Consider the following 17,569-nt stretch of genomic DNA (forward strand, 5'->3'; position numbering starts at 1 on the left):
AACGCTTTTCGCCCTTACTGTGTGGTGGTGCTGGAAGTGGAGATGTGGGTATGTGTTCGGTGAAACAGGGAAGTGTAGAGACAGAGTGCAGTTTGTTAAGGATAAGACTCAGGAGGTGATAAAAGCGAATAACAATCAGAGGCACAAACAGGTGATTGGGGCGCGAATGGAGAGACAAATCACATGGACACGACCAATGTCGGGATGGTGCAAACTGAACACGGACGGAGCTTCTAAAGGGAACCCGGGGCTGGCGGCAGCAGGTGGGGTGATAAGAGATGAAAATGGAAGGTGGAAAGGGGGCTTTGCTATTAACATTGGCATTTGTTCCGCCCCTTTAGCAGAGTTGTGGGGTGTTTATTATGGACTGTGCATAGCATGGGACAATGGTATTCGACGGCTCGAAGTGGAGGTGGATTCGGAGAGTGTGGTGGGTTTTCTAAAGACAGGGATACATGATACTCATCCCTTGTCGTTCCTAGTACGCTTGTGCTATGGCTTCATATCAAGAGACTGGATAGTCAAAATATCTCATGTGTATAGGGAGGCTAATCGTCTAGCCGATGGATTGGCAAACTATGCGTTTTCTCTACCTTATGGTTTACATTTCTTTGAGTTGGTTCCGGAGCATGTTACTTCTATGCTATCGGAGGACTTCCATGAGATAGCTAGAACTCGGAAATGTTGCATGTAGTTGTCTTTGAAGTTTTTGCTTAATAAAAAGTAGGGGGCTTTTGTCCCTTGCATCCTACCAAAAAAAAAAAGTGTTCCTTCCTTAGTGTCGGCAGGGTTCTTTTAACGTTATTCTACAAAATCAATAAACAAATACAAATCACACAACCCACGAGCAGACCGTTGAAAATTCTGTTGACTATTTCCCTACAAGAAATACGATGCCGTTTAAATGACTTTCCAATTATGCTCCTGATTCGTTTGTCCATTTCCGATCGTTTTTTATTCGTTTGACGAGGATACGAATCGGATACGGCATCGTTTAACTCATTTTACATGTTTACCCCTGAGTTTACTAACCTAGAACCTTCTTCATCTTCGCGACCACGGTCATCTGGTCAGGCTCAGCTTTTCCCCTTTTCGTCTTCTTGAACCACCTCCGTACGCTCGTTGATCTCCTCCGCTAGATCCGCTTGTGACCACCTTCTTCTCCAAAATCAAACTTACTGAATCGCCGACGGTTCCGTCTCTTACTCCAGCTTCTCCGTGTTAATCGCCGGCACCGCCGTCGAATTCAATCACCGTCTGAGCGGCGACGGTCTTCAGATCGCGAAGCTCTTGGCTCTTTGACTTCGTTTTGATTGGACCATGGAATCACCGGATATTCGCGGCGGCGACGGTTCCGATTTCGCGACGCTCGAGACGGCGGAGAAGATAATACTCCGGTGGGACTCGACGACCTCCGAGGAAGCGAAAGAGAATCTCATCTTCCAAAGCGATCGCGAGGAAGTGGATCGCTACTTGCAAGCAGTCGACGAAGTCCAGCGCCTCGTCTCCTCCGTCTCCATCTCCGATAGCCGCCACGAAGTCAAAGCTAGGTCAACGATACAAATCGCCATGGCCAGGCTCGAGGACGAGCTCAGAAACATCCTCCTCTCGCAGACCTCCACTTTCGAGCCCGACTCTCTCCTCCTCGATTCCTCAGCTTCCTCTTTCGCCACACGCGCCGATCTCGAAGACACCGAAACGGCCCCTCCTGACGACGGCGAGGGAGAGGAGCAGGAAGAAATGAATCTGGTTCTACCGGACGGTTCGGAATCAAATTCCGGTTCAGACCCCGGTTCGAGCCGGTTATCGAGCCGAAGAAGCAGTTGCAAATCCACAAGCAGTATACGAGAGATCGATCTCGTCTCCTCGGAAGCCGTTTCCGATCTGAGATCGATCGTTCGGCGCATGATCGGCGCGGGATACTCTCGCGAGTGCCTCCAGGTGTACGGCAACGTTCGCAAATCCGCCATGGAAACGATCTTCAAGCAGCTGGGGATCGTGAAGCTAGGGATCGGCGACGTCCAGCGCCTTGACTGGGACGTCGTCGAAGTGAAGATCAGGAGATGGATACGCGCGGCGAAGGCTTGCGTTAGGGTTGTCTTCGCGAGCGAGAAGCGTCTCTGCGAGCAGATATTCGACGGCGGGGAGGTGGAGGAGACTTGCTTCATGGAGATAGTGAAATCCTCTGCTCTGCAGCTTTTAACTTTCCCTGAAGCTATCAGCATTAGCAGAAGATCGCCCGAGAAGCTTTTCAAGATTCTTGATTTACACGATGCGTTGGCTGATTTGTTGCCGGATATGGAAGAGATCTTTAACTCGGAGTCGTCCGAGACGATTCTTGTTCAGGCAACTGAGATTCAATCTAGATTAGCGGAAGCGGCGAGAGGGACTCTTGTGGAGTTTGAGAACGCGATTTTTCGCGAGCCTTCGGTTGTTCCCGTCCCTGGGGGGACTATACATCCGTTGACGAGGTATGTGATGAACTATCTGAACTTGATTGCAGACTATAAGCAGACTCTTGTCGAGCTCGTTATGTCGAAGCCCTGCGCGGGTTTGAAGTGTACAAATGATCCGGTAAAGCCAGATATGGATATAAGTCAGCTTGAAGGATGTTCACCATTAGCTTTGCATTGTATATGGACCATGGTGATGTTACAATTCAATCTAGAAGGGAAGTCTTTGCACTACAGAGACGAGGCTTTGTCGCATATCTTCATCATGAACAATGTGCATTACATAGTTCAGAAGGTGAAAAGCTCGCCGGAGTTGAGAGAGATTATAGGAGACTTTTATTTGAGAAGGCTTACGGGGATATTCAGACACGCGGCAACTAAGTATCAGAGAGCCACGTGGGTCAGAGTGTTGAATAGCTTGAGAGATGAAGGGTTGCATGTGAGCGGGAGCTTTTCGTCAGGTGTGTCGAAAAGTGCTTTGAGAGAGAGGTTTAAAGCTTTTAATACAATGTTTGAAGAGGTTCATAGGGTTCAGTCGACGTGGTCTGTTCCAGATGCTCAGCTTAGAGAAGAGTTAAGGATATCTTTGTCGGAGCATTTGATTCCGGCTTATAGATCGTTTCTTGGAAGATTCAGGGGGCATATAGAGAGCGGAAGACATCCAGAGAACTACTTGAAATACTCTGTTGAGAATCTTGAAACCGCAGTGTTGGATTTCTTTGAAGGATATACCACGGCTCCACATTTGAGACGGTCTCAGTGAAGTGAAGACGGTATCACATTCTTTCCGCTTTCATGTAACGTTGTTCAGACAAATCTCTTGTACTTTGTAATCATATTTGTTGAGTGTGTTGTTTGCTTGTTACCAAAATTTCAATACTCCATTTGTTGATAAATGTTTGCTTTTGTTGTATATTTGTGACACGTGTGTGTGCTTACAGTTCTTCAGAAACACATCTAAATGCATTTTTTTATTATGGCCAAATCAACTATAGCTTAAGCCTTTACTGAGGCAATATCCAGAGTCTGACAACAATTAATTGGCGGCTTGGTTGGCCTGAACATATGCTGACCTGGAATATTAAGGAACAAATCCAGTGTTGTTTCTTATTTTTGATCATTTAAAATGTTATAGTCATGAAGAGTATGTGGAAGAGTCTCTGAGCAAATGTAATATAAAGGCTCTAGAAAGATCAAAGAGGCAATAATTTGTTATCATTATTTTGTTGAGATCAGTGTATATGTGTTGATTAAGTGGATTCTTGCAATCCTGCATGTGCGAACGCCAAATGGATTATTGCTAAGATTATTCGTACAGACAGAAGAAGATTAAGTGGGGACCTTTCTAAACTTGTCTTGGTCTTCACTCTTCAGTAATCAAAGATTAATGTCGTATCACCATAACGAATAATGCTTCGTAATATGCGGTACAAATATTCGAAATGATGGGTTGTTTTATAATATAGTTCTTGTAAGTATACTGTGATTATTAAAAAGGATCATAATCGTAACTTTGGTTCAAAGGTCGCCATACCAACATCGAGCCAAATACAACATTAGATCATTGTTTTTAAACCTTATTCAAATTAAAAAACGTAACAATCAAGTAACATTATATTATTTTTATTATTTAATTTTAGCGTTGTTATGTTTTACAAGTCCCAACCCATAGAAACATACAGCCAAATACAACATTAACCGGTACGCAAATCTCTGGGGACTTAACCGAAGTTGATTCCTTGTGCCAGAGGTAACTCGTTCCCATAGTTGATAGTACTGTCAAAAGATAAACCGGTTTAACGAATCAAAAAACTTAAACCGGAGGATCTATTTAAATCAAAACAGAGAGAAACTGTTACCAAGTGGAACGGCGCATATACTGCTTCCAAGAGTCACTACCAGCTTCACGACCGCCACCAGTCGCTTTCTCACCTCCAAAAGCTCCTCCTATCTCAGCTCCATTCGTCGGTATGTTCACATTCACTATCCCACAGTCACTTCCCATTGGTCTAGTAACCAAAAACCATCACAGTGAAACTCAGTTTCAGTCAAATAAAGGTTTTCTAAAGCTTGTTTGTAGCACTTACCCGATCCACTTGAAGATGTTCTCGGGGCTACGGGTGAATATCGAGCTGCTTAGACCTTGAGGAACTGAGTTGTTTATTGCAACAGCTTCTTCAAATGTCTGTCCAGAAGAAGAAAATGGTTTTGATTTACTTGTATGCATGGCTCTAAAAAGAGGCAAATCGGTCCTAGCCGTAACAATTTTCTTGAAATTCAATTATACGACAAAAATTTGTTAAAACCATTCTAAATCTGTTTAAACCGTCCTTAAATCTGTTTAGATCAATCTAAATTAGTTTAAATCTGTAAAATTAAGTAATAATGTTATTACAATCCACAAATTTGTATAACTTTTTTTTGTTTTATATATCTAATTTATCAAAATAATTTTATAATTAAATCTCAAAACTAAAATATCTTACAAAATATAAAAGATATATAAAATAAATCAATAATTCGTTAAACCTAGTCCATAAGCCCTGAATAATTTGCCTAGTTGCTAGTTATTTACAACTAAGCGATGGTATATAAGTATTTCTGAAGAAAATTTAAACTTTTTAGAGACTTTTTACCTTAAACTTTAGAGCATATAGAACCGGAGCAAACAGCTCTTCTTTAACAACAGCAGCATCTGATGATATCTCTATTATCGTAGGCTCCACAAAGTTTCCTTCACCGTCAACTGCTTTACCTCCCGTTAGTACTCTACCACCCTGCAATTGCAAAAGGGTTTTAATAAACATCTATAAATGGTTCTTGATTTACACAGCAAAGTACTTGCCTGGGATTTGATGACTTCGATTCCTTTCTCAAAGTTTTTCTTTGATTCAGGAGTATGTAATGGTCCTAACAACGTCCCTTTCTCGAGAGGATCACCGATCTTAACTTGTTTGTATGAAGTCAGGAGTTGCTCAAGTACTTTTTCATACACACTCTCATGCAATAGCTTCAAGACACCAAAAACAAAAGCTTTAAGCAAAAGGAACAGTTTAAGCATCAAAAATGGGATTAGATTCTTTCTTACCAGCCTACGGCAAGTTGTGCAGCGTTGACCAGCGGTTCCAACCGCAGCAAACAGAACAGAACGTGCAGCTAACTGAATGTCAGCATCGTCCATGACTATGATCGCATTGTTTCCACTCAGTTCAAGCAAAGTTTTGCCAGATCTAGCGCTCACTGTTTGTTGCACCGTTAAGCCCACCTATGAATGAGAGCAAAGAAGTAAGCTCAGTGTGTTTTTGGTTGAGTGGTGGATTATTAGTAGAGAGGACATGACGTACCTTGGAGCTTCCAGTAAAGGATACTAGAGGAATGCGTGTGTCTTTGGCTATTGCTTCGCCAATCTCAGCGCCACCACACATGGCAGTGAAAATGGCACCGGGTAAATGATTCTTCTCTAGAACCTCAGCCACTAGTTTGGCCATTGCGATGGTAATCAACGGTGTAGTTGGAGCACCTTTCCTGTGGAAACCAAACGTATTAAGGACAAATTTTACTTCACTAGTATGCAGTTCTCAGCTTTATATCATTTTCAGGGAACAAACTATAAAACAACAAGATGGATACTTAGAGAATCAACTACTAGATAGTAATTATTGACTTTAAATACAGCTTCTTAATGTAAGAGATTGCTAGAATATCCTCAAAGCTTGGATTCGAGTCAGGTTGATTACTTACCAGACAACACAGTTTCCGCAGACCAGTGCAATGCATGCATTCCAACCTGTAACACCACAACATTGTCCTTAAATTTATTGCTTGTATCATTAGTTCTTATGCTTCTCAGTGATACTTAGATAATCGTGGCACAACTCTAGTTGCCAAAATAGAGGGAGCTTAAAATATCTCTATTGTGTCTACTCTCATGTTGGGAATCAGAAAATGAGCCATCTTTATGAGACGCATTAAATCAGAGAATGTCCAAGATTTAGGATTGGACACAAGCAAGACTTACCAAGAACTGCACATGGGAAGTTAAACGCTGTGATAACACCAACGATGCCAAGAGGATTCCACATCTGCGTTACAATATCCAAGCAGAAGGTTAATAATCATGTTGTACCAAAAAGCATTCTACTATATAGTTCAGTGAAAGGAACTCATAGTTCACACCTCCAACATCATATGATTTGGGCCTGCAAGAAAAGATTTTGAAGATTTTAGAGATACATCTTTAAGTTCGAAAAACAGAAAAACAAGCATCTCCAAATCCAAATAATCAAGAGGAACTCACGTTCAGAAGGAATGACAGATCCATTGAGTTGTCGGCTCAAACCAACAGCAAAATCACACATGTCAATTACTTCCTGCAAAAGTTGCACACAATGTGTTATCTAAGTTATATGAAGAATCAGCCTTTTATATTATATGTCAAGGTTCCTTTTTTTTTTTTGGTAAAAAGGGTAACAAAGCTTACCCTAAGAAGCCTACATGTAAGGATGAAAAATAAGAAACTAAGTAGTAAAGATACCTGAACTTCACCAATGCCTTCGGCAAGGATCTTTCCCATTTCAAGAGAAAGAAGACGGCCAAGATAGTCAAGCTTGGATCTTAGTGCGTCTCCGATTTGCCTAACAATATCACCTCTCTTGGGAGCAGGAACCTGATCAAATCAAAGATATACTCTGTTAGCTAGCTATCAAGTGAAATTTGCTTAGAAATATGCAATTCACTTGGACATTTTACCTGCATCCATACTTTAGCTGCTTCCTCGCAAGCCTTCAGACCTGTTTCGTAATCTTCCAGAGAAGCTTCAACAACTTGAGCAATTGGCTGCATCCATAGTTAAAAGCATTTCAACACAAAAGAAAGAGTAAAGGAATCAACTTTAGAAAGTACATGCATCAAACAAGAACCTGATTGTTAGCAGGATTCAGAGTAGAAACAACAGGACCGTTGCCTAGCCATTTGCCACCGACGTAGTTTCCAAGGTTGTGAGAGCTGCTCAGCCCAATCTCACTCAGAAACTCGTACTCTTCGCACGAAGAACCCATCTCTAAAAAAAAACATCACTCAACCATAGCAAAAACACTGATTCAAGAAAAGAGTAGTAGATTATCACAGGAACAGAGAGAGAATCATTACCTCGTTATCGAAGAATGGGAGTTTCTGAGTACTTTTTGATCACGGAGTCTTTATAAGAGGAGTGAGTGAAAAAAAAAAGAGAGAGAGACGTGCACGACTTTGTGATAGCGATTAGATTGACAACGAAAGCTGAGCTGCTGAGCCAATCCTTCTGGCTTCACCTCACTCGGATCATATGACGTTTCGTCACGTGTCCTACGCTTTCTTTTTCCGGGTCGGAATCAACCCGAATAGGATCCGGATTAGAGCCAGGTAAAAGACACGCAATACAAGAAATGAGTTTGTTGTCTTCTTGTCGCCCTTGCCTTTTTTTCCTTTAAACACGTACGATTATATTAAATTTAAAAGACTTATCTATATATCTATGCTGTTAAAGCAGAATTCTATTGTCTTTTTTACAAAATTTATATTTTTCTTTATTAACATTGTATGTTTCATTAAAGACAATCAAGTAATATTAATAACACATCTATATTGTGTCAATTTTTTCGGATCTAGCCCACTGTCCACTTTAGATCTCTCTTGGGCCATTTGGGCCGATTAAGAAATCAGATCCAATTCTCACATTTTTTTTCGCTTGAGCCATTGAGTCCAAGTTCAAATAATTTATTTTCAACCATTCTTAATTATTTTTTTTATTTTCTTAATATAATTTAAGCATTCATAAAAAAATTATATTTTTTCATTGAAAAGTATAAATATTTATTAAAAGTATATAATTTTTTTTATTAAAGATATTAACCACATAATAAAATTAATTTATCAGAGTTATACTAACTTAATTCAGTAAAGAAATAAAGTTTAATTTTTTAAACATAAATAGTCATTTAAAATGAAACACGATAAAGAAAGATAATTTTTTTAAGTCTTTTATAAAATAAAACACAAATATATGAAATATGACATTTACTAAATATTTGTCAATTGAAAAAAAAGGAAAATGAACCCGCGTTTTGAAAGCGCGGATCAAAATCTAGTAAACCATTATATCCGGAGCGAAGTTCAACGGTAACAAGATATGAACCGGAAGGATCCTCGACGGTTTAATGAACATCATAAAACACAGCATAAAACAAGTGATAACAAAGCTAAATGAGAGAGTCTTTTCGGTTCTGTTGAGATTCACCTAGTCTCTTCGTGGAACCTCGATGTTGGAGCTAGAGCTGTTCATGCTCGTTTCACCGCCTTCCAAACTTTTCCGTTTGGTATAATCAACGTCGGTTTCGATTACTTCATGCTCATGGTAGTAACCTTTTCCTAGATTTTACGCTGCCAAACAAATATGATGGACTTTGAAACCATAGCGCCAGTGACAAAATGAGAGCTAATAAAGACTCTACCGACATGTGATGGATGTACAAATAATGTCAATTTAAGCACAACGTCACAGTTTTGGGCTAGGTGAACTCTTTGCACTGAGGCGTGATGACAGACTGTAAACAGGCATGATGCTTGAGAGAAGGAATAATGGTTCAAGTTTATATCAATCAGCAAGTTTAAGCTCCATAAATAGTTTTGGTTCAAACCAAAGTATGTGTCGGTTGAGTACCAGTGGCTTTTACGTTTCAAGTTTAATTGTGAATTTGGTTTAGTTCGGTAAATTACAAACAATTGTTTAAAAACATAGTTTTAATAAAGTTTTACCATTTCTAATTGACCGAAATAACTTGAATTTTAACCGTAATCAAACCATAACCGAAAAACTTTGATTAGCTTTCGTAAGTTTTTAATTAATTGAACTCAATAGAATTTTTTTCGGTTCAGTTATGTACAGTTACACCATCTAAACCGAATAACTCCAACCGGACTAACCGTTCTACCGGAACCTGCATTCATCCTCCCTTTCGAGTTTCTATGTTTCTTTAACAGGCCTCATATGACCCATTCAGGCCCATTAAAGGTTAGCGAGAGTCAACGTAGCGGTTACGGTCTGGTCAAACAAACCGAAACGAAGATCCGAATGAAGCAAGTAAAGAAGAATCAATCACACACAAAGCAATTATCATCACCGATCATCTCTCCTTTCTATTTTCCGTCAAAATTTCCAAAGAGAGACAGAGAGAAAGCATTCCTCCGGGTCAAACAGATCACGTCGATTAAACTCCGGTGAGCATTTTTCTTGAATCTCGTCTGATCGAATCCAGAATCCTAGGGTTTCATCAATCCTCAGTCTGTGTTCTCTTGTTCGTTTAGGTAGCCCTCAGCTTTGTTCCGGTGATCTATGGCGGAGTAATTGGAATATATAGGTTCAGATTTCGAGAATGAGAGCTGTGAATTGTCTATATAGCTCGAGCAATCCCAGATTCCGAGGGATCTTCAATGCCCTTTGTGCTCTAACCCTCTTCCTCTTCTTCTTTAACAAGAACCCTTTGCTAAAGAATCAATCTTTCGTTGATGGGTCTCCTCCTCCTCCTCGTAGGAGGCACATGATTGAAACTTACTCTGGTGACACTACTGCGATATGCTCTGGTTTACACCAACACATCGGCTACACCGACCAATGCCAGTTCTTGAAATCGAACCCTCTTTGTTATCCGGACAGCTTCTTCGACTACCTCAGCTTCTTCTACTGCACGTGTCAACATTTCAAGATGTTGGGTTATATTGCATTAGGTGTTTGGCTCGTTGCTTTGTTTTACCTCCTAGGAAACACCGCTGCTGATTACTTTTGTCCTTCGCTTGAGAAGCTCTCTAAGCTTCTCAGGCTGCCTCCTACCGTCGCTGGCGTCACTCTGCTTCCCCTTGGTAACGGAGCTCCCGATGTGTTCGCGAGTATAGCTGCTTTTGTTGGTTCGGACAAAGGGGAGGTTGGTCTTAACAGCGTCCTTGGTGGAGCTGTGTTTGTGACTTGCGTTGTCGCTGGGGTTGTTTCGCTTTGTGTTGCGGATAAAGAGGTTAAGATCGATAAGAAGTGTTTTATCAGAGACTTGTGTTTCTTTCTGTTCACGCTTGTGGCTTTGTTGGTGATTTTGACTGTGGGGAGAGTGAGCGTTGGTGTCGCCGCCGCGTTTGTTTCCATCTATGTGGTGTATGCTTCTCTCGTGGCGGCGAATGAGATTATCAGGAAGCATTCGAAGAGGTTGAAGCTTGATTCTTTCACACCTTTGCTTCCTATTCAAGGAAGTGTGTTTTCGCCGAGTGGTGGTGAAGAGGATGTGTACAGCCCTTTGCTAGAGTTTGACACTGAGGAAGGTCCACCCAAGCTGCACGACTCTCTACCGCAGTGGATGTGGGCTACTAATGTAGCCATCTACTCCGCGAAAGCAAATGTGCATGATGATGAAAGACCTCCATGGGGATGGACTGAAGACGGCGGAGAAGGTGATATCTCCTTGTGTTCTAAGATTACATACTTGTTGGAGACTCCGCTTACAGTTCCTAGACGGTTAACAATCCCATTGATCGAGGAAGATAGCTGGTCTAAGACGTACGCTGTAGCTAGCGTCTCGCTAGCTCCTCTCCTTCTTGCTTTCCTCTGGTGCAGCCAAGGTGAAGCGAGTCTTCTTATAACCTACTTTATCGGTATCGCGACAGGATCCACTCTTGGCTTTCTTGCGTACAGAAACACAGAACATGACCGTCCGCCTCAGAGATACTTAATCCCTTGGGTGCTTGGTGGATTCATCATGAGCATTGTATGGTTCTACATGATAGCAAACGAGCTCGTTGCTCTTCTTGTGACATTCGGTGGGATCTACGGAATCAACCCGTCGATACTCGGTCTAACCGTACTCGCTTGGGGTAACTCAATGGGTGACTTGGTCTCAAACATAGCCTTGTCGATGAACGGTGGAGATGGGGTGCAGATCGCGTTGTCAGGTTGCTACGCAGGTCCTATGTTCAACACACTTGTTGGGCTGGGTATGTCGATGCTTCTTGGTGCTTGGTCCAAGAGTCCGGAGACTTACATGATACCTGAGGATAATAGCTTGTTCTACACGATAGGGTTTCTGATATTAGGGTTGCTTTGGGCTCTTGTGATGCTCCCAAGGAACGAGATGCGACCGAACAAGGTGATGGGGATTGGTCTGATCGCACTGTATCTGATATTCGTCACTTTCAGACTTAGCTCTGCTATGGGGTTCATACCTTGGGCTGCTTAAAGAAACGCCATTGTAACGAGCTTCGAGATTTAAGATTGTTATCAGCTTATTGTATACAGATCATTTAGTTAGAGAAAGCCACACTGGTTCTGAAGACGGTCTTGTTTGTTGTATTATGTTGATGTACCTGATAATGAACGTGAGACATTAGATCTTGGTCGCTGTGGTTGATCTCGATAGTAGATTGGACAAACGGATTATGTATTCGAAAATAAAGATGTGTTGGCCTTGTCTTATTGGGCCGACTTTCTCAACTCAATAACACTGCCCACTTGTTTTCGTTACAGAAATTACATCCAATAACCCCAAAAAAAAAACAAAATCTCGTTTTCTCCTCTTTTCTCTTTTTATCTTTCTTTCTACGCACACCAGATGTTTTTTCTTATAAATAAATATTTATTTGTATAAATAATAATATATATTTTAAAATTTATCCGTTTAAATGATTATTTAATATGATATTTCTAAACACAATAATTTTATAGTTTATATTTTGATATCATTCATATTTTTAAAATAAGATCCGTATATCCGTACAAATATATTTTTTGGAACCGTGCAACCAAACGGGTATTTATTTTGACTTTTTATAACTAAATTATTGTTTTTATAATTGTTTAATTAAATATGTGCTTATTTAGATATGTTAAATGGTAAGCTTATAAATGTATTACTACAATAGTAAAAATAAAATCATACAAGCTAAAAAATTATAATTTAAAGTCTAAAATTAAATAAAAAAGTAATAGTCTTATGAAGTTAGATGATAAATTAAATCTAAAAGTCTAAAATAGAATAAAATAAGTCTAAATAGCATAAATAAATTATTGTTTAAATCCAAAACTAAGAGAAGTTTATATATACAATATAACCAATTTAAAGTGGAATTAAAATGGGACCCCTAAAATGTGTTATACAAGTTGGGGCCTAAGGCAGTTGTCTTTCTCATAACAAGGTAGGCACGCCTCTGTTTACAACAAACCTATTCAAACAATGTTCTATTCATTTCTATGAACTTATATAAGCACAGACGTAATGACTTGAGAGAAAGTTCCATAACACTTCACCTTTTGTATTTAGTAACTGCAACGCCTTTGATGTATATAGCCCAGCCAAACCTGAAGAAACCCATCAATAAAGCTCAACATTTTCACTCCTTTCAACGTTAAAGTTATAAAGGTGGAGACTTTATCATGAGCAATCATGCGTTGGTACTTAGACGATACAGAGCAAAACTCAAAACTTGTTTTCAGAGATATTACCGAATTGAAAATACGAAAATGTCGGAGAATCTAACTCAAGCCATATTTTCCCGAGGATTGAGATTCCGAAATGAAATGGCGAGATTCCGTCGATCACTTTGGTGTCGTCAGCGTTGATGACTCGATTGATCTACTTTCTCAGATAATTCCACCTCTATTGCTTTCTCCGCCGCGTCTACCTCCGGAAGCTCCGGCCAAATAACCCTGAAAAATCAATATCAATATAAAAACCATAAAAACCTCATATATCCCATTGAATCCCTCAAAAAAAATACTGAAAATAGATCATTGTTGGTTAATTGGCATGAAACCATTCACTAACTCAATTAAATGGAACCCAGCCGGTTTAGCGAATTGTATCGACGGAGAATGGAAACTCTCTGTGATTTCGATATCATCAGATCACCTTCTTCTTCGATAAAGATCTAGACTTTTGGTTCAAGTTTAAAATCTAGACAATCGATTCTTAAATATCCATCTGATTCCACCGCTGTCGACGAAAATCAAGCATGCATCTTCATCATTTAATTTCTTCTAGGGGTTGTCTTGCTCTACGTTTACAACACAGAAACACGCGAGATAGGTTGCGTCGGTTTTGTTTCACGTTATTTCAGGTCAAGGTGAGTCAAATTTAATTAGAACGTTTTTTGTAATGTTATGAAACGACCGTGTTTAACCCAGTGGCATAAGGTTGTAAATTTTGAAAAAAAATCAGGATTAATTCATTTTTATACTCTTGTCTTAATATTTTAGATAGATTTGTTTTGTGTTTAAAAAAACTAATTTGTTTTTCTATTATTATTTCATAAATAACCTGTTTTTGTTATCAGTCACTTTGTACTCTATGTCACATGGTGCTGCAATATGCATAAATGCATAATCTAGAAAACATTTGTTTATCTTAATTTTTTATATAAAATTTTATCTGATTTTCAATTTTTTTTACTATGTATAATTATGATATTACAAACTATTCCATCAAAAACATTATCAGATCTATGAAAACTACAATGGACAGTATTTTTCACAACATACGCAAGATTTTTTTTTCATTAATTTATATAAATTTTTCTTCTCTTAATTTTTGGTATATAAATATTAGTGACCCTCAGTCAAACATGCACTAGTGCATCCAAAATTTTCAACTGTCATGAGACCTAACACAGAAACTGAAAAACATGTTTTTGCTTAGAATAATTTACAACGTGTTGAATTCACACAGATTATTAATTTTCGAATGATTAAAAAGTGTTAGGTTTGTGGATCAATACATTTTTAAAAACTATTTTCAAATCATATAATCTAGTTATATTTTGGAGTACAAATTAATTAAATGTCTCTTAACGCGATTTATCCAAAAAAAAAATTATGTTTAAGAGTGTCAACCAGTAAACCAACTCCAAAAAATATATTTACCATTTGATAAGTAAAAGGATCCCAAATAAAGATGTATATAGACTCTCTATAAATTAATATTCGATAAATTAATAAACATAATAAATTAATCAAAAAAATTGGTTTTAAGTTTGGCTGGTTCAAAAATTGACACAAATCGATAAGATAATAAGCTAATAACTTTATAGAAAATCATATGTAAATATAATATCTCATTAAAATTAATAATTTATATGTATATAAATTTTATATATGTACAAATAAACCATTACATGTTTGTTTTATATTCATAATAAAATGATCTTACATATTTTTAACACTTAATATATTTTGATGAGATTTTTTTTTTTTTTCGGTAACCGCGGGTTTCCGGCGACCGTGGTCAACCGACTATTCCCGCGAAGCCCACGACACTCCACGTATTCTTGGGATTTAACCCTAGCCCGAGTGACCAACGCGAGTCGAACCTGCGGGGAGCGTATTTTGATGAGATTTAGTAAAATTATATCTAAACTACATTTTAATTCTATAAAACATATTTTATATACACCAAACAATATAATAAAACCAATATGAATATTGAATTTCAAAAAAATAATTAATGTATATACAATAAAATCAAATATTTTTATTATTTTAGAAAAGAATATATTTCAACGTAGAAATTTTTTTAAAAACAACTTTTTTATAAATTAATAAAATGCTGTAATTTCAATATTATCAATTTATAGAATTTTTACTATAGTATGACGATAATATATTTACTCTTGTCACACAGCAAATAACAAGAAGTTGATGATAAAAATAAAAGAACAAGAAGTCAAATATATCATTTTCTTGGTGACTGTCCACATATTATATAGTCTCGTATAGATAAGATGAGATATACAGAGACATACACATATTGCATTAAATTTGTTGCCAAAGTACATATTGCATTGATTATCATGTAATATACTCTTTGTTTCATTAAGATAAATTTTTTTTTAAAAAAAATTGTATCACAAAAATGTATCTTTTATGTTTTTATAAAAAATTATAAATTTTGAAAAAATTAATTGATTTTATTGAATTACTATTAGTTAAAAATTATTAAAAATTACAAATAACGATACATTTATTATGATAGTTTAATGTATTTTTTTAATATGTGTAAAAATATTAAAAAATTTATATATATGAAACGGATGGAATATCATATTATCTGGCCGTTAACTGAATAGCTAAGAAAATGGCTCCATAGAGCTATGTAATTATGTGCCATCACTGGATTGGACGAAGGCGTAAGGTTAGTCGTGTCGTAAAAACTTATCTAACCATTACCCCTCTCTCTCTCTCTCTCTCTCTCTCTCTCTCTCTCTCATATTGCGTCATAGGCTCATAGCTTTTGTCACTGGATTGGACGCTCTTACAAGTACTATAATAATATTTAAGAATTTTGATGCCATATGTATCGGGCCATATGTATCACCATCTCGTAGCATTTTATATATAGATATTAGATACTATACAATAATTATAAGAATATGCTCAACTCAGGACAAGACATCCAAGACACATGTTATATCTTATTGATCTGTACTCGCAAAATGACAACTCTGACACTCATATGGTTGTGTTTAATTATTTTCTGATTTCATATATGCCTTTTGTTGTTTTAAGTTTTAACTGATCAGTTTAATGATTAGTTTATATATGTGTGCATAATAATTATTTTTACGTGAAACAGATCTAAAAACATTCGTAGGATAAATAATTTTCTCTTTTGGTTTTAATTGTATGTAAATATAGTATACCAATCAAAACTTTCAACCAACCGAGTTAAACGCGATTTTTATAAGCAATTGATAATGACATACAATACTACCATATAGAAAAAGTATCCGTCCCTGTATTATACTATGTAAGTTATGTGGACCGAAATAGAAGATGCGTATAATTAACTCAAGCAACTCTACAGTCAATCATTAAACCTTTTCTTTTATCGTGACAATGTCTATATATATAAAGTATGGTTTGCTCTCTTCTGGAGCATGCCACCTATGATTCCACGTCATAAAATCGTGATCCGTGGTGACGACACGTGTCCCTGTTTGAGTTTTTGTTTAGATACGAGATGGACCTTGCTGTTGGAGTTTTGTCTTAGGTTATTTAGGTTTTAATGTACAAAAGCCCAGCCCGTTTGTGAGCTAATCTTCTCACGACAACTACCAGTTAGGGTTCACCTCTTCTCCGATATCTGGAAAGCTTCAACAACAATGGTGACTTCTGATGGGTTTTTTTTTTGCGGTAGATCTTCATGGAGAATCTCTCATCGAGCTCAGTTCGTTTCGTGTATACTGGGATTCTTCTCTTCCGAACCGTTACAGAATGCATTGAATCGTTACCATTAACGAACGTCTTAACTCTTCGATCCACTCTTCCTCATTCAATGCATCTGCACTCTCTTCCAAGAGATGCATCTGCAACTATAAAAAGGTAATCCTTCGTACCGTAAACATCATCCTAAAAAAATTCTCTCTTTGAGATCTTATAAGGTTTTCAATCTAAGAAAGTTTAGATTTTTATTGGTTTCTTGCTATTCTCCTTCAGTTAATTTGTTTGTTTCTAATTTACATTCTTATGTTCTTTGAGTTACTGTTGATTTCTTATAACTTGATCGTTTATGATTTTGCAGAATCTTCCAACTCTTATGCCAAAAGATACAGTTTTGGATGTTCTCAAAATCTTAGTTGGTAAGGAATCGATCACCTAACACAGTCTTTTTGATTTCTATAGGCTCTTCTTATATGCTGTTTCATAAAAGTAAATGTTTCTTTTTCGCTGGGGATCTAAAAAGACATCCGATTCTCATACACTGCAAAGCAAGAAATGTAATCTACAGACATCAATTTTTTATCGTCTTCTTTTTTTAATAGAAGTTAATAAAGGATATTTTTTTTGTGGTCTTTTATGAGATTAGTTCTCTGCAAGACATTAATGGTTTGATGGTTATGACGAGAACTCAATATGAATGCGGCATAGGAAAAGTTGTCTGGTAGGGTGCTTAAAAAAAAGTTCAGAGCTGGGTTTTATTATCGGTGAGTATAACAAGTTGCTTAGCTTCAAGTTCTTTCTCGAAAGCACACTGCTTTGTTCATCATCGTTAAAGCCTATATTAACATTTCAAACTTTCTCTTTAAGGTGAAATTGTTATAAACATGGTTGT

At 37.7% G+C, this 17,569-nt stretch overlaps 3 protein-coding genes and 1 long non-coding RNA gene across 6 annotated transcripts; 3 read left to right on the forward strand and 1 right to left on the reverse strand.

Annotated features, from left to right (window-relative positions):
• The first annotated feature begins 942 nt into the window (after positions 1-942).
• On the forward strand, positions 943-3,436 carry LOC106335571 (exocyst complex component EXO70A1). The gene has a single exon (XM_013774126.1). The coding sequence runs from the start codon at positions 1,321-1,323 to the stop codon at positions 3,214-3,216; it is 1,896 nt and encodes a 631-aa protein (XP_013629580.1). The 5' UTR covers positions 943-1,320; the 3' UTR covers positions 3,217-3,436.
• Positions 3,437-4,039: 603 nt separating this feature from the next.
• LOC106336455 (aldehyde dehydrogenase family 7 member A1) lies at positions 4,040-7,698 on the reverse strand. The gene is made up of 15 exons (XM_013775291.1): positions 7,602-7,698; positions 7,373-7,512; positions 7,203-7,289; positions 6,988-7,119; positions 6,751-6,823; positions 6,630-6,652; positions 6,472-6,535; positions 6,195-6,240; positions 5,798-5,978; positions 5,542-5,718; positions 5,299-5,463; positions 5,090-5,230; positions 4,541-4,638; positions 4,313-4,462; positions 4,040-4,229 (listed from the first exon to the last, which is right to left on the reverse strand). The coding sequence occupies exons 2-15, from the start codon at positions 7,508-7,510 to the stop codon at positions 4,175-4,177; spliced, it is 1,530 nt and encodes a 509-aa protein (XP_013630745.1). The 5' UTR covers positions 7,511-7,512; positions 7,602-7,698; the 3' UTR covers positions 4,040-4,174.
• Positions 7,699-9,564: 1,866 nt separating this feature from the next.
• Positions 9,565-11,940, forward strand: LOC106335879 (cation/calcium exchanger 4-like). 3 transcript variants are annotated; one of them, XM_013774537.1, is made up of 2 exons: positions 9,565-9,794; positions 9,848-11,940. In XM_013774537.1, the coding sequence occupies exon 2, from the start codon at positions 9,863-9,865 to the stop codon at positions 11,702-11,704; it is 1,842 nt and encodes a 613-aa protein (XP_013629991.1). In that variant the 5' UTR covers positions 9,565-9,794; positions 9,848-9,862; the 3' UTR covers positions 11,705-11,940. The 3 variants fall into 3 exon arrangements, with proteins under 3 accessions (XP_013629991.1, XP_013629989.1, XP_013629990.1); XM_013774535.1 differs by having other exon boundaries at positions 9,565-9,707; positions 9,795-11,940; XM_013774536.1 differs by having other exon boundaries at positions 9,565-9,707; positions 9,799-11,940.
• A 4,763-nt stretch (positions 11,941-16,703) lies between these two features.
• On the forward strand, positions 16,704-17,438 carry LOC106334428. Its single transcript, XR_001268610.1, has 3 exons — positions 16,704-16,839; positions 17,039-17,096; positions 17,324-17,438. It is a non-coding gene; the product is annotated as an uncharacterized LOC106334428 (long non-coding RNA).
• Positions 17,439-17,569: the final 131 nt, after the last annotated feature.

The sequence above is a fragment of the Brassica oleracea genome, chromosome C3 (assembly GCF_000695525.1).
Source record: "Brassica oleracea var. oleracea cultivar TO1000 chromosome C3, BOL, whole genome shotgun sequence".
NCBI lineage: Eukaryota > Viridiplantae > Streptophyta > Magnoliopsida > Brassicales > Brassicaceae > Brassica > Brassica oleracea.